The sequence below is a fragment of the Catharus ustulatus genome, chromosome W (assembly GCF_009819885.2).
Source record: "Catharus ustulatus isolate bCatUst1 chromosome W, bCatUst1.pri.v2, whole genome shotgun sequence".
In the NCBI taxonomy this organism is placed as follows: Eukaryota; Metazoa; Chordata; class Aves; order Passeriformes; family Turdidae; genus Catharus; species Catharus ustulatus.
The window spans coordinates 7,311,080-7,335,574 of NC_046261.2; the positions used below are offsets into that span (position 1 = coordinate 7,311,080).

The 24,495-nt window shown below is 43.1% G+C and overlaps 1 protein-coding gene across 1 annotated transcript; it reads left to right on the top strand.

Annotated features, from left to right (window-relative positions):
- Positions 1–18,754: 18,754 nt before the first annotated feature.
- Positions 18,755–24,274, top strand: LOC117005030 (28S ribosomal protein S36, mitochondrial-like). The gene is made up of 4 exons (XM_033076255.1): positions 18,755–18,816; positions 19,620–19,683; positions 21,870–22,072; positions 24,185–24,274. The coding sequence occupies exons 1-4, from the start codon at positions 18,778–18,780 to the stop codon at positions 24,200–24,202; spliced, it is 324 nt and encodes a 107-aa protein (XP_032932146.1). The 5' UTR covers positions 18,755–18,777; the 3' UTR covers positions 24,203–24,274.
- Positions 24,275–24,495: the final 221 nt, after the last annotated feature.

Consider the following 24,495-nt stretch of genomic DNA (forward strand, 5'->3'; position numbering starts at 1 on the left):
GTCTTGTAGATATATTAGTAAAGAACTGTTATTCCTAACCCCATATCTTTGCCTGAGTGCCCCTTAATTTCAAAATTATAATAAATAGGAGGAAGGGAGATTTTCACTCTCCATCTCAGGGAGGGATTCCTGCTTTTCTTGGCAAATACCTGTCTTTAAAACCCGGACAGATTTTGGCGCCCAACATGGGGCCTGAGGGCATTGAGAAGAGGGTGAAAAAGGAATAATAGTTCTTCAGTTACCTAAGGTTTTGTGTTAGGTGGCACCATGTGGTCCAGCTTAACCTGATTTGGGCTGCACGTGATCACAGATATATCTCTCCCATTTGCAAGCCCGTATTTGAACATGGATTTTTAACTTCCTCTGGAAGGCAACCACATGGATCCAGAGCTATCGCACTCTAACTGGGTGTTTTGGGGGTTACTTAATAATGGTACTTACTGTGAGGAAGTGACAACAGGGGAAATTTTCTCACAACCCATCACCCAGTTTTTTAAGTCCACCCCACCAGTTTTCAAGGAGTTCAGTTCCGCTCTAAATGCTAATGATATCATACAGTGGTTGGTGTTGCTGATAGGACTGTTCTATTTAGCATTCAGAGATAAGGGGGGATTGAGTTAGATAACAACCCTGATACATACCCCAGGAAATAGGGATGCTGCCACAGACACTGACCCTGGATATTGGATACTGTTGAGCCAGGGCTCGAGAAGCCTGAGAAAATGCTGGGCAGCCAGTGCCACTGTCAGCACCTGAGGGACTGGGGAACTCTGCCAGCCACGGGCAGCCCTGGGGGCTGCCTGCTGCCACCAAGTCACGTCGCATATCAACCACCGTCTGCGGTGGGAGCTCAGCACAGCGCTCCCCCGGTCACCGCAGCCTGCTGTGACCCACTTGACCGTGGCGATGCAAGCGACCAGCATGCAAAGCAGACCCAGAACTATTTACCGAATTATGACGCACTGAGGAAGGCTCCTTTGGTGAGGTCTTCCAAAGAATTGATAATTGGACACGGCAATTGGTTAAAGACCATATCTGTGAGTTACTAAACATTATTCATGTTTACCAAGTCTTCTTTAATATTACTATATACTTTGAATTGACAGGGAACTGTCTTTATTTGATTGCGACCTACACAACTCCAATTAAAGCCTACTTTATTAAATGTGAAATCATCTTGCAGCATTTAACGATGCAAAAAATAGCTTCTGAAGAGTGTGGTGTTTAATTCTGCTAACTAGTTTTAATACTTACCCACTGAAAAATAAGCTAAAAGAATCTAAGGGTGCCTTTTAGAATTGGTGTATGTTAAGTATACTGATGATTTTTACTAAGCTTTAAACTCAATGCCTGGAACACACAGGTACCCAGCCATATTATTTGATGTTTCTTATATGTATTCCTTTGGTTACTCGCAAGTTGTTTATGTTGGGGAACTTTTTTAGTAGATATTAATAGAGGTTTCTTTGTTAGATGTGTTAGGGAGGCCCTCCCAGAAAAGGTCTTGGCTCTGGCCAAGCCTTGGTCTTGGCTGGCAGGGGAAGTATGCCATAAATCTCAGGTGTTTCTGTCCTAGAAATGAAGTCACTTTGACTTGTGAATTTAGTCTTATAAAAGCAGAACCCCCTTTTTTGAGGTAATCTTGGAAGCCTTGTCCGGAAAAGGCTCTCCAAGTCCAGCTATGACAGACCCTGGGTGAAGGTAAAGCATTTAAGCAATCATAAGTATTTTTGTTCAGTGGTGCTTATTGTTTCATTCGATGTATTGTTTATAATGAGGAAGGTGCATGTTGTACTAAACACCCTTCTGAATTTAATAGGTTGAATTATGTTCATGTTAGAGTTATTAAGGCTGAAAACAGAAGTGGGTACTGATAACCTGAACACATGTAAATGGTACTATACAGTGGAATGGGAATCAAAGTCTGGAAAAATTATCAGCCTGGTTGCTCAGTGCTGTGCTCTCTGCATTTTCTGTTTGTGTTTAAAAGCAGAGATGCAAACATAAAAAGTCAAATTCAGGATGCCTACAAATATGCATTTTGATTGACTAATGCTCATCAGGTCAAGGTCTGCATGAGCATTGAAGCCTTTAAAATTACTCTGTCTGACCTATCATTCACTGATGTTCATTATTAACCTGTTCATATTCACAGTGATCCTTTAAAAAACTATAGGACTCCAACCTTAAAAAACTATAGTACTCCAACCTAACAGCTGCCATTCATCCTGGGTATAAGCGTAAGGCTTCTTAAAGGATTGTCCAAAGATACCATAATCAACTGAATTTTCCTCAGTGAGGCTGACTAACAAATTTTTACTCCAAAGTCACAATGTCAGATAAATTGACTGACAAAGTTACAGTGAACAGCTCCTCAAACTCAGTTAGAGGAGGTTCACTGAAAACCATTAAACTACAGTAATTCTGGCTAAATTTGAACATATACCAATGGTCTGCATGTATTGGATGTGCAGTCAAAGACCATCTATTACGTGCATCTGCAAAGGTACAGTAATTTCACAAGTATAAGGTGCACCGGAGTATAAGGCGCACTTCCGGGTGTTGGCAAATTTCTGAACTTTGTCCATATATAAGGTGCACCAGCGTATAAGGCGCACTTTTTTTTTTGCAACGAGGATCCGTGCACAACAAAGTAACGAATTAGTAACGGAATCCCGCTATCACGGGGTTTACTGGCTCGGCTCGGGGCCGGGCAGGCTCGGCCCCGCTTGGTGCTGCCGCTGGGGCCAGGTGGCGCTGCTCGGGGCTGCTGCAGGCTTGCACTTCCGGGTTGGTAAATTTCCAAACTTTGTCCATATATAAGGCGCTCCAGGGTATAAGGCGCACTTCCGAGTTCGGACCAAAATTTTAGTCAAAAGGGTGCACCTTATACGCGTGAAATTACTGTAATTGAAAAAGTAAGAAAATAGTTGTTGCTTTAAGGGCAGGCGCGAAATATAAAAAGGCATACTACACTTCAGAAGGCTAATACTCCATTTATTACAACAGTCGACTGTCTTTTATACCCTCCAGAAAGTTTACACTTTATTCATTGGCTACAATAGATCAACCCAATGATCACTGGCATAGAATCATCTACGCCTCTGTTTTCCACAAAATTTTTCTAAAAAATTCTTTTCCCATCTCAGGTTTTCTTTCCGCTTATCTCCTTCTCCTTCTTCTCTTCTTGGTCTCTAGGCCAACAGCCTTGGTCAGAGAATACGTCTCAAAACAAACCTAATTCATTAACCCTCTCTAGCCCACAGACCAGCTGTGGGGTCGTACTATAAATTGTCACTGAGTTTAAATTCATTCTAGTAACTGCCCTAATGTTTTTTAACATATAACTCCCTTTTTTGGTGAGAACTACAAATTTTATTGGGAAAAACAGGGCATCAAAGAATTAAGCAGTGAAATATTGTGCCTTACCACTGTAGATCTGATCTTTTACCTGAACTGAATTCAGTCCAGCTCGATTGATGTACCACAGATGAGTACTAGAGACAGCTAAACAATATCACAATGCATGCTTAAAAGAAACCAGACTTTACTAAACCAACAATTATGGAATCGTTTATATTTAAAATGGAATAGCATGGGATCATCTAGTGCTTTCGTGCATGAGCTGCTGGAAAGAATATAAGAAAATATAATTACAGTATTAGCTAAAATGAAGACAGGACAAGCCATTTTTGAGCATGCCCATGGCACTTTAGAGTGCATATATTTAAAAACAAAAAGGGGGAATAATATATGTGGTAAGACCCTGCAGAGTAGGGTGGCCAAAGCCCTGTAGACTTTAAACTATCTAACAATATTGCAAAACTCCCAAAACCCCGTCATCTTAAATAATTTCTTATCATTACAGTCCTCTAGTGACATTCAGTTACCGAAACCTAAGGTATTGGTATGGGACCTCATTACTAACAAATGGGAAGGCCCTTGGGACCTCGTCACTTGGGGATTCAGGTATGCTTGTGTTTCCACAGATGTCAGTATTCGATGGGTACCTGCTTGGTGTGTGCAACCTGCTCTACGCTCTGCTCTGGACCGCAACGGCCCCACAGAAGACGCTGTAGAACAGTGACCAGAACAACTCTCCGCACCAGCTGGATGAAAATCTGAGACCTTTGGAATGAAAGCTCACATGTGACTTCACCTGGACCTCAAGAGTTGGACACTTTAAGGACATTACTAGCAATGGGAAATGCTACCTCTAATAGTTTTTAAGTTAGTTCGTTTGTAATACTCAAGTTGTAAGTTGCAAGTTTTAAGTAATTAGCCTGTGGCCTGCCACCCAGTAAAATTGTGACTTTGATAGCTCTTAGACATGATTGTAAAAATTTTGATAGGTGTAGTGGTTTTGGTTCACCAATCTGAGATTTCCCAGCTGGTGCACCAATTTATGTGGTGGGTTTAGTGCTGGCCAAATTGCCAGTGCACCCACTAGAATAATTTACTCATTTCCTGCTGTGAGATAGGATTAGGAGGAAGGCAAAGCAGGCTCAAACTTTAAAGGGTATAAAGAAAAACTTTATTAACAGAACTAAAAGAATAATAAGAATCTGAATAAAACCTCCTCCCCCCCCCCCCTTTCCCACTGACAAGGTACAGAAACAAATCAATCTGTTTATCACCTCTAGAATAGTCTTTCTTCAGTTCACTTAGGGAGAGGAGTCTCTCTCTCATTCTATGGAGACTTCTCCACAAGAAAACAGTTCTCTCATGGCTTCAATGTCACAGCAAATCAGCCACCCAGGAGAATTGAAATCTGATCACTGAGTAAAAGTCCCTCCCCTCGACTTGCAGCTTTCCCCACAACTGTTTTTGAGGGCTCGCTTTAGCTAATGGGGTACACTTTTAAGGATGAGCAGTTCAGAAGCAAAGGTTCTCTTCATCTATCTCTGAGATCATCTTCATCTCTGTGAACAGAGGTCTTCTTCTTCCCTGGGGGCAAAGGGTCTTCATCACTCTCTCTCTCTCTCTCTCTCTGTTCAAACTTCTCATGGGATCACAGCTACTTCAACATCTGCTTACTTTAACATAAATGCCTTTGCTCATATCTACAATTTGAATGCTTCAACCACCCCATGCTTTTTTATTATTTATAGGGATAGTCAATATATCATATTCTATCACCATAGCTTACAAGAGAATTTCAGTCCAAATTAGGGCATCTCCTCATCCCTTCCCATCTGGGACCTGACTCTTCCTTCTTGTCTGACCTTGATGTCTCCATGTTTTTCTCTGCGTGTCTTCACTCTGTCTTTTTCTTTCACTCAAGAGAGGATGAAAGGTCTGTAGGTCTCATCTGTGCACTGAAAGAGTTAATATCTTGCCCAGGCAGTAGCTGGTGCAGTCGAAGTGGAGTATTTCAGGCCGTGCTGGGGGCTGGGTCAGGATAGCAGGAACCCAGCTAGAAACGGTCATGGCTGCTCTGGCTACATGGCTGTTTTCTGGCTTTTGCTGCATTCAGTCTTCCCTCCCCCTGCATGGCAGCCGCTGGGGCCCAGCCCAGCCCCTGCTGGGCCACGCAGGCCACGGTGGAGGGGGTCTGGCCTGGCCTGTAGCTGTTGTATTGTACTACGTTATGGTTCATATTGCTCTGTTATGTTTTATATTACACTGAGAAAATGGTTTGCCCTATATCTCCCTGAGGTTTGTGAAGATGGTTCAGCCCTCCCCTGACCCCTCCCCACCAGCGTGACCCCATTGGCTGTGATTCGGTCTTCCCCCCTCTCCTCCTCCTGGGTTTAAAATTCCCTTTGATTCCCTCGTCTCTCGCTCTATCCCCTCAGACATGGTTTGAAAATAAACGTGATAAACGTGGACATTATCCCAAAGAAGAGGGAACCTCCTTTTATCTTTTACCCATGTCCATGTGGAATTCCCATCCATCTCTGGTCAAGAGCTTGCCAGAGGGACCAGAGAAAGGAGGGAATTACTGCACATAGCTGCTTCCAAGGCTCAGAGGTTTCTGGTGAGACTCAGCAGTGGCAGCACTCCAGCCAAGCCACATGCCAGTCTGGCTGTGCTGGGGGAAGGGGGAAGCAGCCAGGATTTCAGCGACCGATGGCCTCCCCTCCCCCTGCCTGGTGGTTTCTGACGAAACTCAGCAGCAGCAGCATTCAGCTGTGCCGCGGGCCTACCTGACTGCGCTGAGGGAGAACCCGGCCCAGCCCCACCAGGCCCACTGGCCACTCATTACCTACTGAGAAACTGGAAGCAAAAGAGGGATTCCCGGGGGTTTTTCATCTTTATGTGTGTGTTCACAAAGGCGTATCTAACTTTTTCATTGGTGTAACAATGTGTGAATATTAAAAATCAGCCCCTGATTGGTTTTTCTCAGGTCTAAAGGAAGCTGTCAATGTCCTTACAGGGAATTATTTCCATAACTGGTTCATTTCCTTCCTTACCAAAATTAAATTAATACAAAATCAGCACAATACCCTTGGAGGAAAATAGTCAAGCAATATTTGCTTTTGAATGGGAAAGTCCCACCTCTGGACACAAAGTTCAGTTAACCTGGACCATCCTACCACAAGGATTTAAAAATAGCCCAACAATATTTGGAAATCAACTAGCAAAATATAATGGAAGAAAAATAACAGTGGACAAGTAGTTTTACAGTATGTGGGTGACATTCTGCTGGCAGCAGAGATGCAAGAACAATGCCTACAAATGACCATAAGTCTGTTGAACTTTCTAGGACAGAATGATTACAGAATAACTAAAAGAAAAGCTCAAGTAAGAAAGGCAACTGTGAGCTATTTGGGCTTCAGGATCGCTCAAGGGCAGAGAATTCTTAGCCTTGACAGAAAGGAAGAAATCTGCCAAACTCCAGAATCTCGGAACATCTGAGAATTATGAGGCTTTCTAGGAGTGGTCAGGTGGTGCCAGTTATGGACATTAAACATGGACTTTTAGTGAAACCCCTCTATGAAGCACTAAAAGAGACAAAGGAAGGACAATTTGTGTAGACTCCCAAGTACCAAACTGATGCGCGGAAAAGCACTCTATAACTCACATAAATAAGTTATAAGAGTAGGTATGTATTTATTCAGCCCTGAGGTGCATGGGGGATAACTCCTCCAAAAACATGCACACTTTTTGGCAACCTGTGCCTCGCCTTTTATTCTCTACAAACTAGGAATATGCAATTCGCCTAATACATATTCATTGCCTATCCCCGCTTCATATGGAAATTAGTTTCACACCTCTTTGCCACTGCGCATTATTCCTTTTTGGGTCGCTCTTGGTGGTCTTCGGGGGTCTTCAGACGAAGTAAGTAGTCTTCCTCTCAGTTTGAACTTTTCACCTTGCATTCTTGCGCGTGCTCTCTTTTTAGTCCTTTGGTCATTTTCCAGACTTTGGTATCAGTTTTCCCCATCCCAGGGACCCCCTCATCCTGTGGGTCTTTGTTCTTCCATTTTAATCCACCAACTTCATCCTGCAGCTAGGCTTCTCTTCCTGTTTTGCAAGCACCATAAATTGTAGCTGACAATATAGTTTTGTCAGTCCCCTTTTCAATCAAAATCTTTCTTAATATTTGATTCTTAATTCTCAATTTCTCTATTTCAAAACTGCCTTCTGAGAACTGAAAAGGGCATCAATGATGGCATCTGCATTAGAGCATCCTGATTTATACAGACCCTTTGAGCTGTTTGTACACGAGAGGCAACATTTAGCCCCGAGGGTCCTGACACAGAAGTTGGGAGCCTGGAGAAGACCTGTGTGCTATTTCTTCAAACAACTGGACAACGTGAGCAAAGGATGGCTGGGATGCTTGAGAGTGATTACTGCAACTGTTCTACTGATCCAAGAGTCCAGGAAGCTTATGACTGGACAGAACATAACTGGTTTTGTCCCTCACAGGGTCATACCCATATTAAAGCAAATGGGCATTTGCTATCCCCCAGCAGGATACTCAAATACCAAATTGTGCTTTTGGAACAGGATGATGTGGAATTGAAGATGACAGCAGCCACGAATGCAGCCATGTTTCCCAATACAAAGGCAGTGGATGATGGAGCCCTGGCACATGATTGTTTCCAAACCATGGAACAGGTATATTTATATACCTGTATATTATATATTTGCAGAAGGAACCAATAGAGAATCCTGATTTAGAATTATTTACAGATGGCAGCAGTTTTGTAAAAGATGGAAAACAGATGGCAGGATACACAGTGGTGACTGCTACTGAGATAGCAGAAGTTTAATCTTTACCAGTTAAGACATCAGCCCCAAAACCAGAAATAATAGCACTAAAACAAGCATTGAATTTGGCAGCAGGCAAAAGGGTGAATATTTGGACAGATTCAGGGTATGCATTTGGTGTAATTCATGCCCGTGGAGTTATATGGAAGGAAAGAGGACTGCTATCAGCTCAAGGATCATCTATTAAACACAAAGAATAAATTTTAAAACTTTTGGAAGAAATTAAAAAACCAAAGGAGGTGGCAGTGATGCATTGCAAAGCACATCCATCTGGAAAAACTGTTATAGAGGGAAACCAATTGGCAGACAAAGCAGCTGGAGTGAAACTGCACCCTAGGGCCTGCCCCCCAAATACCTTGCAGAGCTGGCCTGGGATGCTGTTTCATGTAGAACAGTAAGACATTAGAGGCTCTTATCTCCCAGGGTTGGTATTCTGCTTTATTCTTAGGCTTCCATGTGGTCAGAGCGAGAGATGGGGATAAAGAGAGAGCCCACACGTGGGCTCAGGGTTTTTCTCTGGGTCAGGAAAGGGGAGGGGTCAGCCTTGGCCTCTGGCCAATCCCACCGCAGGGGCCAGTCCACCGGTCCTGCAGGGGTCACAGGGCTAAAGGGACATACCATCCCCAAAACAGTAGGGTATTGGGTTACAACATCTCACCCTTTTTTTGTTTAAAAGAAGAGAGAAGGGTATTAGGTTGTTAAAAGGAAAACAAACATTTTAAAACGTGTTAAAAGTCTCTGAGTCTGCCGGAAGGTCGTCTTCTGTGTCAGTTCTCTCTCCTCTCTGGCGGCGTCTTCTTTTCGAAGCAACTGCAACTTGCTTCTCTTCCTCTTCAGCTGGAGCTGGCTCTTTAGGGACATAAGGCTTCACCCATTTCTGGGGAATCCATCGAGGGCCTGAGGGAGTGGATACGCACGCATAACCACGTCCCCAGGTAACAAGCTCATAGGGACCTTTGGTTTCCCATGTTTCTGGATCCCTGATCAAAACTGGTGGATGCTCAGACAGCTTGAACTGTTTGCCACTGTTAAAATGACGAACCACAGGAGGATTCATGTTTTCAAATGAACAGTTCAAGAAATTGATAGTGAACAGGGCTTTGCACAGCTTCTGCTGTGGAGACATCCACACAGTTGAACTGCTCTGTCTAGCCAGAACATGCTTGAGCGTCTGATGTGCACGCTCAATCACAGCTTGGCCTGTGGTGGAGTGGGGGATGCCTGTCTTATGTTCCACTCCCCACTGCTGGACAAATTCTAGGAACTCCTTGGACACATACGCTGGGCCATTATCTGTTTTGATTTCCTTAGGGATCCCCAATACTGAAAAAGCTTGCACTAGGTGTTGTTTGGCATGCACAGCTCTTTCTCCTGCATGGGCAGAGGCATAAACCGCACCTGAATATGTGTCAATGCTTACATGAACATATTTGAGGTGACCAAAAGTGGGAATGTGTGTGATGTCTGTCTGCCACACCTCACAGCTGCCAAGGCCTTGGGGGTTAACCCCTGCACCTAGCGATGGCATGGCCTGGAGCTGGCAGCTGGGACAGGTGGCCACAATGGCTCGAGCCTGACTCCGTGTTAGCTTGAACTGTCGGATCAGACCTGGCACATTCTGATGGTATTGCTGGTGGCTCAGCTTTGCCTGTTGGAAGATGTCTGGGAGGCGTGCTTGTTCTGCTGGGGTGGCAAGGGAGTCTGCCTGACGATTCCCTTCTGCGATCTCGCCTGGCAAATCGGTGTGTGACCTCACATGCATCACATAGAATGGATGTTCTCTATGAGAAATCAGATAGATTAGTTTTGACAGCAACCTGAAAAGCTGCTCATTGTCAACCTCTTTGAGTACTGCCTGCTCCGCCCTGGACACTACTCCCGCTACATAAGCTGAGTCTGTTACCAAGTTAATTGGCTCTGAGAACTTCTCAAAAGCTCTTACCACTGCAGCCAGTTCAGCTACCTGAGGCGAACCCTCCACAAACTCAACATCAGCTTCCCAATGCTGAGTCTGAGGATTTCTCCAAGTCATCACCGACTTGTGGGAAGCCCCAGAAGCGTCTGTGAACACTGTGAGAGCTTTGAGTGGTCTCCGACTCCTCTTCTCACGAGGAATGAGGTGGAATTCCTCATTGAACAGCTTGTGAGACGGGGCATGGACTGATATTTGTCCACTGTAGCTGTCCAGAGACAACTGGAGACTGGCATTGCTCTGGAGCAAGTGCTCGAACATCTCCTTTGTCAGCCTCTCAGGAGAGTTCCTTCCCTCCTCGGAGAGTTTGACTGGAAGGTGAATACACGTGAAGTCACAACCTGCCAGCTCATACAGTCTCATCCTTGCCTTACGAATCAGCTGAGCTATGAGTTCTTGTGGCTTTGTGATGGTTTTGGATCTTTGGTGGGAGAGGAAGACCCACTCTATGATTAAGAGCGAATCTCTCTGCCCCTCGATCCATTGGAATATCAAACCGTGTAAGTGTGGTAGTTTTCCCAGAATTATGAATTTGAAAGGTAGTTCAGGCTTGTAGCGATGAGCCTGACTCTCTGCTAGAGCTTTCTGTACCTTTTCGATTGCAGTTTTTGCCTCTGGGGTCAGTTCCCTGGGAGAAATCAGCTCTCTCTCCCCCTTCAATAAATTGAAAAGGGGCTCTAGGTCCTCATTAGTGAGGCCTAGCCAGGGCCTAACCCAATTCAAAGACCCACACAAGGAATGGAGATCTGCTAAGGTCTTTGGGTTACAATTAATGTCCAATTTCTGAGGAACAATGGTCCTTGCAGTGATTTCCAGGCCCAGGTACTTCCAAGGTGGCATCCTTTGGACTTTATCCTCCTGCAATTGAAATCCAGCAGAGGTTAAAACCTTAACCACTAGGTCAAGCGTGTGTTGGAGTATAGAGTCATCGGGGGCACACACAAGCAAGTCATCTACATAATGTAGGATGATGGCTTCCTTTCTCTGAGCACGCACTGGAGACAGCAATGAGGCCACATACCACTGGCATATGAAAGGACTACACTTCATCCCTTGAGGGAGCACTTTCCAGTGGTAGCGCTTCATTGGGGCTTCTCTGTTGATGGTAGGAACAGAGAAGGCAAACCGTGGAGCATCTGCTGGGTGTAAAGGGATTTGAAAGAAACAGTCCTTAATATCTAAAACTGCCAATTTCCAATTTTGAGGGAGCATCGTTGGAGAGGGCATCCCTGGTTGAAGTGATCCCATGTCTGCTATAATTTTGTTTATTTCCCGGAGATCATGTAACAATCTCCATTTGTCCTTCCCTGGTTTCTTAATTACAAATACCGGGGAATTCCAAGGACTTGTAGTTTCTTCTATGTGTCCTTTTGCCAATTGCTCTGCTACAAGCTCCTCCAGCGCCTGAAGTTTTTCTTTACTCATCCACCACTGAGCTGTCCAGATTGGAGAATCATCTAACCATGTCAATTTGTGGGCAGGGCGCTCCTCAGTGGCCACCTTTAAAAAATCCTGAGAATTTTTGGGAATCACCATTTTCATTCCCCACTGGGACATGGTATCTCTTCCCCACAGGGGGCACTTATAGTCTGTAACAAATGGACGGACACTAGCTATTTTTCCATCCGGCCCCTCAATTTGCACGATGTTTTTTGATATTTTTGCCAATTTGATTCCCCCTATACCTTGGATTTTGCCTGCCACGGGTTGCAATTCCCATTGTGACGGCCACATCCTTTCGGGTATGATCGTCACATCTGCCCCTGTGTCCAGTACCCCCTCCACATGGAGATGGTCTGAACCATGGGTCAGATTGCATGCCACAGAGGGTTTTTCCTCACCCACCACCTCTGCCCAATAGACTTCAGGTGATTTTCCTTCTGCTGTGATTTCCTTTGGAACAGGAATGGCCTGGGCGAGGATTTACCCCTCATTCAGGTAATAAGGTGGTTGTGAGCAGCGTGCTAAGAGAACGAAACCTGAGACATTTTCCTTCTTGGATAATGGAAGTAATTCCATCTCTAAGGGTGTGTGTGCTGTGTCCCCCATAACTAAATACTCACAGCGCAGTTCCAAATGCAACAGCGTCAGGTCCAGTGAAGTGCTAGACAGATCCACTGTAATTGTTGTCCACTCTGTTGACATAAAACAAACACCTTTAGTGGTCTTAAGATTGAGACGACCAAAAGGCGTCCAACCCTTGCCAATTGAATATTTAACATTAATGCTATCATTAATCCCCACACCATTTGTCCCGTCCTCCCCCTTAGTTTTAAAGAGAGAGGTTTTTTCCCGTGTGGAACCCGCAGTATTTATATCTTTGCGCGTTATGGTATTTATGGCGGGCACGCGCTGTACACCTAGTTTTTTTGTTTGTTGGTTTTCTTCTGTTTCTGGCTGTGTGGGCAATCCCTTGCATAGTGTCCAGTTTTCTTGCACTGGAAGCAGGTGATGTGCTGCAGCTGCTGTGGTGGTACCGGTTGCTTCCTTGGTCCTGGTGTCATCGCTGCTGCAGATCGTGAGTGTGCTGGTCCTGGATTCCTCTCTGGTGCACTGAACAGTTCTGCTTTTCTGGTGCAGGCTTCTATCATCTGTGCTAAGCTAGGTGGTGGGTCGAGGGGAAGACTAAGTATGACCCTGCGACATGATTCATTAGCGTTTTTCTGAGCCATCTCCTTTAGTAGCTCTGCCTGCACCTTTGGGTCCGAGACTTGTCTCTCCACCTGTGCACGGAGGCGATCCAGAAACTGCAAGAAACTTTCTGAAGGAAACTGTTTAATATTAACATAACTACTTGTAACATCAACAGTAGGTAATTGATGGAAAGCTTTTTCTGCTGCTAGAGAGATCTTATCCAAAACAAATTTAGTTAATAAACGTGCCTGTTTATCAGGGCTTTGGTACTCTCCTTCTCCTGTTAGGTGTTCCTGTGTAATATCATTATCATCCTCATCTTTTGCACTTTCTGGGCTTTGTTGTAGTTCCTGCAAAAGTATTCTTAAAGATCTTTTCCAAATACTTTCCCATAAATCAAATTCAGAAGCTGAAAGTAAACATCTGAATAAATCCTTACTATCATTTGGTACCATCTCATGAGAACTAAATGTTGCTCTTAAAAATCCTTTAAACATTTCACTGTGTCTACCAAATTCTCTTTGAATCTTACAAATTTCCTTTTTATCTTGGTATGGTAGTGGCTGATATGTTCTCCTGCCATTTCTCTTACCCATATAAATGACAGGAGCCACAGACGGTATCTGAGTTTCCAGATCGAGGGTTTTAGGGATGGGCTGTATTCCTCCCTCTGCTCTGGGCTGTGTTATCTGTTGATAATGTGCCTCCACCGGGACAGTGTCCTGAGCGATGGGCGGTGCCGAGGCCCTTATCTCAGAAGGAGGTTGTGTAAAACCTGTAGAACCAGTTTTCCCACCCCCACCCCCCTCTGTGCTAGCTTGATAGCTTGGGGGAGGGGATGGCAAAACCTGAATAGAGTGAGAATTGCCCTGAATACCCAGGGGCCAGGATGAGTTTGGGGAGGGGTCTGAGGGTGTTATCAAGGGAGAAGGAGCATTATGGGAAGAAGAAGAGTTTAATGCCATGTGGCTGGAGCCATTTTGGAGTCTGCTTTCAGCCTCAGTAGTAAAAGACACGTGGCTGTCAGCATGAGTTAGAGAGACAGGAGTCAGATTTCTTAGGTGAAGAGGGAACAACACATGCAGAGGGACAGATACAAGAACTGGTTGACTCTGAAGCAGTTTGCTGTGGCTGCCTGTTATTTCTTGTTTGAAGTAACAGTTTTCTAATTTGCAAAAATATTGGGATGAACATTAAGGCTTTTTTATCTCCATTTTCGACTTTTAAAGTTAATAAATCTCCAATTTCATTCCAAAATAAAACCGAATTCATATCTGCCAAATTAAGATCTGATCTCTCTACAGACAGCCACTTAGCAAAGCGTTCTAGTTTTCTGTTAGTCATATTCACATTTGCAATCTTTAAAAGTTCTCTAATTTGTGAAGCCACACTCTTTTTCAAATTAGAATGCTGGGAGCCCATATTTCCACACCAAGTTACTCTAATATCTCACTACAAAGCACAGTTAAAACACAGTAAGAGAAGGCTGCTAGTTGCCGGCTAACTGGTACCTCCCCCACAGAGAATCACAGGCTGCAGCAAAAGCGCGCCTCTCTTTGAAATCAGCTGTCTGGCGTGATACTGTACACACGGCAGAAACTGTTTCAAGGCGGCCTTGCTACCCCCACCAGTGTCTCCGGCTGTTCACAGCTCCAAACCCCCAGGGAGGACGCTGTGCAGCCCAGCCCCCCGCACCTCGATGCTACAGAGAAAGCACCTCAAAATCCCCCTCCCCACGGAGGAAAATTTATACTTACCACTCTCTGCGAAGTACCGAGGAGCTGAAGAACTGTACTTTGTAATCTGTTCCTGAAAACCGACCTCCCTTGGGCTGGAAGGTTTACCGGTTTCGTCCCCTTAAGCTAGACCTGCTAGAAAGCAAGTTTCGCCCGCAGGGTAGTTGGGCTTCCCGTCGGCTTCCTAACCCTTCTAAGGGTCACAGCCTCTCACGTGGGTTTTAATTTAAAAAGCACCACGTTCGGGGCGCTAACTGAAACTGCACCCTAGGGCCTGCCCCCCAAATACCTTGCAGAGCTGGCCGTGGATGCTGTTTCATGTAGAACAGTAAGACATTAGAGGCTCTTATCTCCCAGGGTTGGTATTCTGCTTTATTCTTAGGCTTCCATGTGGTCAGAGCGAGAGATGGGGATAAAGAGAGAGCCCACACGTGGGCTCAGGGTTTTTCTCTGGGTCAGGAAAGGGGAGGGGTCAGCCTTGGCCTCTGGCCAATCCCACCGCAGGGGCCAGTCCACCGGTCCTGCAGGGGTCACAGGGCTAAAGGGACATACCATCCCCAAAACAGTAGGGTATTGGGTTACAACACTGGAGGAGTAGTTGAAAAAGGCATCCTAGTGTTAGTGTCACAAAACCAAATTGACATATCTGAATTTAAGCCTAATTATGACAGTGAGGTCTAATGCTTAGCAAATATATTAAAAGCCGCTAAGAATCAGGAGGGATGGTGGGTAACAGACAGACAACAGGTTCTAGTTCCACCTCCGGTAATGAGGAAAATAATGGAAAAAGAACAAACCAAAACCCCCTGGGGAATTGAGTCCATGATATCTAGTCTCCCAAACTCTGTTCTTAGTCTGGGAATGACTGGAATAGCAAAATCAATAATAGTGAAATGTCCAATTTGTTTAAAAAACAATCCCATAAATAGGAAAAGGCCACATCCTGGAACAATTAAACAGGGAAATTCACCTGGGGATTACTGGCAAATAGATTTCTCTGAACTAAGCAGACAAAATGGATAAAGGTATCTTTTGGTATTGGCAGATGCATTTTCCAAATGGCCAGAATCCTTTCCCTGTTACATCAATAAAGCTAGGGAAGTGGTAAAAATCATGCTTAAAGAAATCATGTCAAGATTTGGGGTGCCACTTGTAATGTCTTCAGATAGGGGCCCACATTCTATAGCAGATGTGATGCAACAGCTGAGCAAAACTCTAGGTATAAAATGGGACTTACACCTCAGTCAAGTGGGACAGTGGAAAGGATGAATCAGACTTTGAAATCACAAATTAGCAAAATGTGCCAAGAAACTTCCCTATAATGGCCACAGGTCCTTCCTCTGGCTTTTGTGAGTCAATTCAGCCGAGGTCAAAAACTAAAGTAAGTCCCTATAATCTACTGGATGGACGACCATATCAAACACCATCCATTCCCAGAGAAATACATTCAAAGGGAGAAACAGATTAAAATCTGTTAGGAAAAACTCTTGCAGGGGTCAATCAGTTTATAACCCTATTGGGACCAGCTGCTTTGGATGCATCCATTCACCCATACCAACCTGGAGATTTTGTATATGTAAAGACATGGAACTCTGAATCCTTGAAAGAAAAGTGGAAAGGACCTTTCCAAGTCCTCCTGGTAGCCTACACTGCACTCAAGGTGGAAGGAATCGAACCCTGGGTTCATCACACATGAGTAAAACCAGCAACCACACATCAAACACAGCAGAAACAAGACTGGTTAACACCGTGGAGGGTTTTTTAATATAAAAATCCCATTGTTTTAGGTAATAGGATATTATTTTCTAGGGGGATATTATTTATTGGATCTAGATGAAGATGATAAATACTCACATATTTATAATAACAGTGGAAACTATGTTGTTAACCTCTGGGAGGGAATATGTGATCTTAAAGCTAGTGCAAGATTTTGACAAATTACAGAATGTAACCATGTCCTGAGATGACTGTATGGTCCTGTATCCCCTATCATCTGCTTTCTGCCAGATATGAGCCCTGGGCCTTTAAGTCAGATCCTATAGAGAAGAGGGAGAAGTGGTGTAATTCTTTCAGCGCCTGTGTTCAAAACAGAGATAATCTGCTCTTTTTTTTTTCCCAGCTCTCGGTTTTCCTTCTCCAGTGAGAGAGACTGAGCTTTTCTTTGCTTTTAAGTTAGCTTCTCGTTTCTTAGCTGAGATAATAAGTTTTTCCTGAGACTGTGGCTTCTTCTTCTTCTTCTTCTGGAACTGTTCAGCTTCGGTCTGAAACACCAGAACATTTGAGGAATGGGATGTTCCCCCAAATGACCACCAGAAACCCTCAAAAGACCCCTACTGTAATGTACAGTAGTTTCACGAATACAAGCCGCACGGATTATAAGCCGCACCCCCGGTGCCTCGACAATGTTGCTGTCTTTGTCAATAGATAAGCCGCACCCCGAATATTAGCCGCACTTTCGTTCGTCGCGAGAATCCGTGCGCAGCTTTCACAAATTGGCCAATTAGTAACAGGATCGCGGCATAGCGGGCTTTACTGGCTCGGGGCGGGGCCAGGAAGGCTCGGCCTGCTCATGGTTGCCGACGGGGCCGGGTGGCCCAGCTCAGCGCCACGGCTCGGCGGGGCTGGCCGGGTGGTGCTGCCGCCGCCGCCGGGCTCGCTGGCCCCCCTCTCCCGTCAGCACCGCCCCGCTGCCGCGTTCGCTCGCCCGGCTGGCAGGGCTGCCGCCGCCGGGTTCGCCGCCCGCCCCGCCCCGCTTTCGCGAGCGCCGCTTTGGCTCGCCCCGCCGGCAGGGCTGCCGCCGCCGCCACCAGGCTCGCCGGCCGCCCCCTCCCGTCTGCACCGCCGCCGCGTTTCCTCGCCCTGGCCGGCACTGCAGGCCCCCGCACCGCCGGGCTCCCCCACGCTGCTGGCCCCGATTCTGCTGGGCTTCCCCCGCTGCCAGGCAGCCCCACCCGCCGGCCTTCCTGCTTCTGCCATGCTCCCCTGCACTGCTAGCCCCAGTTCTCCCGGGCTCCCCCGCCATGCTGGCTCAGGCTCTGCCGCCCACCCCCCACACTGCTGGCCCCGCCTCTGCCAGGCTTTCCCACCTCTGCCGGGGCCGGCCGGGCTCCAGCTTGGCTTGGGGCTGCCGCGGGCTCTCACTTCCGTGTTGGCAGCTTTTAGAATTTTGTTAATAGATTAGCCGCCCCGGAATATTAGCCGCACTTCCGGGTTTCCACCAAAATTTTGGTCAAATTGGTGCGGCTTGTATTCGTGAAATTACTGTAAATAAGATCTGAGAAGTTATTTAGATATACAAAAGAATTTGCAGGGATGTTTAGCATATATGTGTGAGTTTCAAGAAATGTAATGAATATGTATAAGTTACATAGATTTAAACCAGTTTGTTAGCGAGCTGTGGTACATGGGTTATGTGGAAATATCCCACTCATGCCTGGCATTGTAAATAAAAGTGATGATGCTTTCTAATACTGAAATTACAGTGTTAGAGAGTTTTATTTACGATTTTTGGTGACAAGGGTACTTGCACTTTAGGAGCCATAATCTCAAATATTACAGTTACCAAGAATTTGAAGGCTGATCTAAAATAAACCAAAAGAATTAGCAATCCTTTGATAAAGAGATCCACAGCTTTCCATTCCTTTGCCAGATGGTTTATCCCCTGGTTAGGAGTTAGTGAATTGAAAAAAGCAGTTGTGAATATTTCAGCATTAATTGAAATAATTGGAAATCAAACTGCAAGTGGTCTGTGGAGAATAAAAAAGAAGTATCAGTAATCAGGAAGATATCAGCTGAGAAGCAAATGAGTCTGTTTTGCCTGTGATGGTAAGTGCTTAGTGATTTCCCTGTCCTTATCTCAACCCATGAGCCTTTTGTCGTCTTTTTCTCCCCCTTGTTCTCCTGAGGAGGGGAAGGGATAAGGCAGCTTGGCTGGCGTCTGATGTCTAGCCAAGGTCACCTCACCAAAGTAATATGTTAAATTAAAACATCAACACTCTTTATAAGTGAGGGTCAGCTTTAAAAATGTGGATTGGCTGTGTCCTGATTAAATTCAAATAAAATGCAGAGCTACTTTAAGCAATTTTTAAATTTTACTGCATTGCCCTTTTATTTTATTTGTATTTTGGCACTGCCTCAAACAGCCCCTTCTCTGGGCCCCGCTCATAGTGGGAGTGGCCTGGTATTACTCATCGGCCTCTGGGATGTGGCGTCACCATGGGCAGTAAGATGGCGGCTGCCGTTAGAGTCGTACAGGTAGCAGTGCGCGGCCTGCGGACCGGGAGGTGGTTAGGGCGACTGGGGCCTGGAACCTGGCGCGGGTGGCAGACCTCGCTTCGCGCGCGGCCGCCGCGGCCTGAGGTGGCCGAGGCCCGAGGCGCCGCTGGAGAGGCTGGTGTCCTTGGCGCGGGGAAAGAAGCATGCGGCGGGGCCGGCCCAGGGGCGCCGGTCATTTGATTCCTGTGCCTGGTTTTAGTACCAAAGGATGTTACTGAGCAGTCTGCAGGCTGCCCCTTTTCGGTCAGTCTTAAAGAGGGGAGGGCGCTAATCAGTATCTCCTTTCTAAGCCATCCTACTTCCCTTCAAAGATGAAACATAGTGTCTTCTTGAAGAGACATTTGAAAAATAAGCACAGTGGCTTTGAATACCAGACGTTATAATTTATAGGGTTTTTTTTCGATCCCAGACAGCCAGATGAACAAATATATACAGATAGAGAGCACTGCTAGCAGTTTCACATGCTAAAACTTCATAATTCATAATTCCATTTTTGCTACTGTAGTAGCTATTTCTGCATACACATTGCTGTGAGAAAAGGAAGAGAATGCTTGTTCCTGTTCTGAACACTAGGGTGGGGTAATGCCTTTAAAGGTGAAATTTCTCCTTGGGTAAAAATAAAATTCATGTAGTAATTTTATCACAGTGCTGGTGCACAAAGCAACGGTATAGAAGTGGTTGTTTAATTTGTTGTACATTCAATTTTATTGTTGTAACATTTATGTTTGTCTAGAAATATATTTTATTCTCCCTGTTTCTCCTATTACATTGTCTTATTCTAGGTAGTCAAGCCACATACTCCCTTAATAAAGTTCCCAGACAGAAAAATTAGTCCCAGACCTAAAAGTAAGTATTTAATCTATAGATACAACTTATGGCATATTTCTTTGCATAAAGTGTTGTATATAAGAATCAGCACACAATTTTTCTGCTTCAACTATGCAACTCAACTGATTTTGAACAGGGTTTCTGAATCATCATTGTTTTAGTTTGAAAGCTTCCTTTTCAGACTCTGTGCAACTGTGGGAATATAATACATACATGCCTTTATTTTTTAGTCAAGGCAGAATCACAAGGATTTCTAGTGATGTTTTTCTACTTAGATAAGAAGTCACATTTTTGAAAATATTAATATTTGCCTGAAGTGATAGTATCCAAGTGAATTTGAAACAGCCTTAGGTATTTGGTGTTCATTGCAGAAAATGATGTTGCATTTTTCTCATTCTTTCTTTTCCTAATTGGACTGTGTGATAGTGATATTTAAAACCCTGATTTATGGCTAAGAGCCATTCCACTGTACATTTTAAGAAGTGTTTCTTTGTGCTAATAATTAATGCTGAGAAAAAATTAACTTCATTGCAATCTTTGACATTAATTTTTACACCTATAGCTATGTTTATAGGAACCTCAATTCTGTTACATTTAGAGTGTCAAAGTTAATGAACTATATGTTGTTTAAATATACATTTTGAGTCAATAAAGCATTTGAAACTAAAGTAGTAGATATTTTAAGAAGCTCTGTTGTTATTCTCACTTGTTTAGAAATGATACCATACTACGTATTTGCCACAGCATTATATTTCGGATTTAGATTTAAGTTTAGTTTATCCATTAACACTGCAAAGTATCTACAATGAACATCAGTGCCGCTTCTGACTTACCTGTGAATTCTTCAGGAACTATATTCTACGGTAACTTTCAGTCAGAATTTTGTATATTGTGCCCAGTTCAGCCAATTGCACCACCTTTCATGCCAGTGAATTGCTTTCTCAAAGGCTTAAAAACATGTTACTTAGCTTATGCTTATCTTTCCATTGCAAGATTATTGTGGCTATATATTTTAAGTATGTTAGACCTTTCTACATTAATTTCTACTGCCTCACTAGTAAATTGCAATCTACTTCACTTTGCTTGAATGCTGTAGCAATAGCTGTTTTACCATACCAGAATATTGCTTCTACATAGCTACACAGAACTCTGCAGATAAAGACTATACTTTTAGGGATGTGAGTGCTTTAAAGGCCAGCCAAATTCTATTATCATATTACTACTGTAACATGATGGTCTCAAACAGGGAAAGGAAAACTGTAGTAGGGACTGTATCTGAACTTAAGCAACAGCAGTATTAGGTCAAGTATTTTTAGTCTTGACTTTGAGTTATTGATTGGCTAATGCTTCTATTGCAAATGCACTTCAGACTTCAAAAAATACAATAGAAGAAAATCTTAGGCAAATCTCTAAATATTTACATGGTATATAAAACAAATTTGGATAAACTTTCTCTTTTGTCATATATAAGGTATGTTACTTCTTAAAAATACTTTATAGTCATTATTAGACAAAACTATTATAATCTGTGTGTTGTTTTCTTCTGTTTTCATGCTTTGTTCCCTTTTCCTTCTGCTCTTAAATTTTAAAATTTTGGTTGAATGGCATGACCCCTGTTCAGATTCTGCTCCCTCTGATGGATTCTCTTCCTCCTTGCTCTGTTTGGGACCTTACTTTCTTGATGCCATTTTGTAATATTAAGAATGGGTATAGCATTCTATTACACGTTGTGGTATGCCATGGTTGTAAGCTTTTTCTTTCTCTAAGCCTCTACCTCTTTTCCATTTGTTTGTCTTTACAGTAGGAGTAAACAAAAAGCATCGTCTTAGCTGGATGTTAGTAATTTATCTTTACGTAACCCCCTCCACACACACATTTGATATTTCATGCTGCTTCTGCAAGTACAGCTTCCCAGTGAAAAAGCCTTTGTTAGGATCTATGTTGATTTATCTTCTGTTTCAACATCAGTATTTCTGCCACTCAGATATTCTTTCTTTTACTTTCAAAATTTTTCCACTGTGTTCTTGGTATATTTAACAGCAATAAAAACAGCTTGTGAGAAGTAGAGTATCTTTTAATTAATTCTTTTAAGTATTTTTATAATGAAGAACATTGTCAGTAACTGGTGACTTTTATTGTCTGCTCACTAATTCATTTTACAGTCTTGTTATATTTCTGTAATGGTTTTGCAATCTGGATTTCAGTACTGGAATCTCTACAAACAAGTATGCCATATCTTGGTGCTTCAAAAGCACAGGAGTCTGTAGGAGGCAGATCACCAGGATTTCATAATATTTCACCTGTTAGTAGAGTAAAAGGTATACCAGACACTTCTGAATTAACAAGAACCTTACCTCAGAAATACAGAAGAAAACTAATGTCAGATGAAGAGATTGAATATATTCAAGTAAGTTTCATTTATTGTTGTGTATTGTCTGCATTTACCTAGTATTTATCTTATTTTTATACCTTCTTCCAAGTTTAAAACATGATATTACATTTTAATTCTTGGCAAGTGTGTACAGTAATTTCACGATTATAAGCCGCACCATTTTGACTAAAATTTTGGTCTGAACCCGGAGTGCGGCTTATAATCAGGTGCGGCTTATATATGGACAAAGAAGGAAAAGTTGCTGGTTTAGTTTGGAGGACAGGTGTCTGCTGAGAAAGGCAGAAGCTTCTCTTTGAAATGGAGAATGTAAACCCCTTCCCTCCAAATTATTATAATTTTGAAATCAAGGGGCTTTCAGCAAAAATATGGGAATTAGGAATAACAGTTCTTTACTAGGGAAATTAAAATAGAAATACAGTACTACAAAGAAACAAACTCCAAACTCTGACAAAGTCAGAGTACAACCTGACACCCCGTCAGGTAGGGTGTTGATAGCAGTCCCATTAAATGATGGCTGCAGTCCTCTTGCAGTGACAGATGTGGTTCAGTTGAGCAGTGGTCCTGTAGAAGGTGCAGTTTCTCTCCAGAGGTCCAGTGGTGATGTGAAGAAATCTGGTTTTCCTCTGGAGTCCAGTGGAGAAAGGGGCTACCTTAGTGTCCCAAAACCTCTGTTTTTATCTTGGTAAGAAATGTTGGGCTCTTCCCCCTGGCTGGAGCAACTTCCAATGGGATGAAATAATTTTATCAGTGGGACTCAATGGGCCATTAGCAGAAAATGACTCCCTGGAGGAAAGAAGGGTTGTGAAAAGATAAAGAACAATGCTCTGCCGGGTTTCAATGGATGGCTCATTAGCAGAATATCTCCCACGGAGATAAGGATCACTGCCTCCACCCTCAACAGATGGTGATAGAATAGATACCTTTTATCACACTCTGTATTGTAACCCAAGACACCTGGAGGTGCGGCTTATAATCGTGAAATTACTGTACTCAGAGTTTTCACTGCTTTGATGCACAGTAACCAAACTACAAACTCTTAAATACACAAGGTACCCAACTCTCACTGATTAGTAGCTTGTGGTATCACTAATTAGAGAGATAGTCATGCAGGCAGCTTGTGATAGTCATAGCCTACATTAATCACAGTTACTACCTGTTGTGTAACAGCTGTTTAATGTGTAATTTGAATATGCTGTACAGAAGCACAAGAGTCTGTTCTTAAACCAGTAAAGTCTAATACCAGGAAACTGAATTCCAAAATATTAATCGAGCTAGTTTTTGTAAATTACTTATTAGTAAGTTACCGCTTGTATTTCTAGCGGTAGAAACATTTTATTAAACTTGATATAAATATCTTCTGCAATATTTGCAAATATGCCATTGTACATAAAAGGCAAGAAAAACCTGCTTTTATTCTGTAACAATTTTCGGTTGTAAACATTGATGCTTATAAAGAGAGAATGCACAAAATATGAAGAACTGGAGAGATGGGTGTGAGTTTGAAATGAAAAGACACATCTTTGTTAAATTATAAGAACACCTACATTGTGATCATATTAATAGAGGAAATCACTTTTCCTTCATGTATATTAGTATGGTATTATAATTAGAAATAAAATTAATCATTTTGCATAGTAATATGCTTTTTGACCTCTAGCATAAATTTTCTAATGATGAGGTAAATTGTAAAATAATTTTATTAGCAAAATAATGAATTTAGTACCTTTCTGATTTCTTATAAAGATTGTAATGACTGACCTTGGGTTTGTTTTTACTTTGGAATTTGGGCAGTGAAAATAATTCTAAAACTTCTGTTTACTACTGCTGTTTATCTGACCTTTCTAAAGTAAGTCTTGTTTCTTTAGAGTGGGAGAACTGGAAGAAGCTATAAATATAGGTTGCAGGTTTTGATCTTTTTGTATTCTCCCCTGAAAAAATGGAGTTCTTATGGGTAGATGCTGATACTTTGACACTCTGTGCATGTTCCTATACAGGTTAAAAATCAATGTCTAAATCAATAATTAAAACTAAATCTCTATTTGTTAATCTGGAACAGTGAAAAAGATTTCATCTTCATTTTCCATTCTTTCAGTGGAATACATTTAACTATATACTTTTATTTTACAGCGTGGAGGTCCAGAATAAATATGGAAGGTTGTTTACCACTGTTGAAGAATGAAATATTATATTCAAAATAAAGGCGTTTTCTTAATATTATGATTGTGATGCTGGTTTGGGTTTTGCCTTTTCTTTTTTTATATGTTCTCTGTATTCTTCGCACATATATTTGTAGCTTTGTAGCGTATTGTATTAGTGACTCGTTTCCATGGCCTTTCTCTATGCAGAAAGACAAAACAAATTCCAGCGCTCCAAACCCCCAGAGGTGCTGGGCCCCCGTGCTATCTTGGTTCTTCCTGGGAACCAAGGTTGAGAACAAC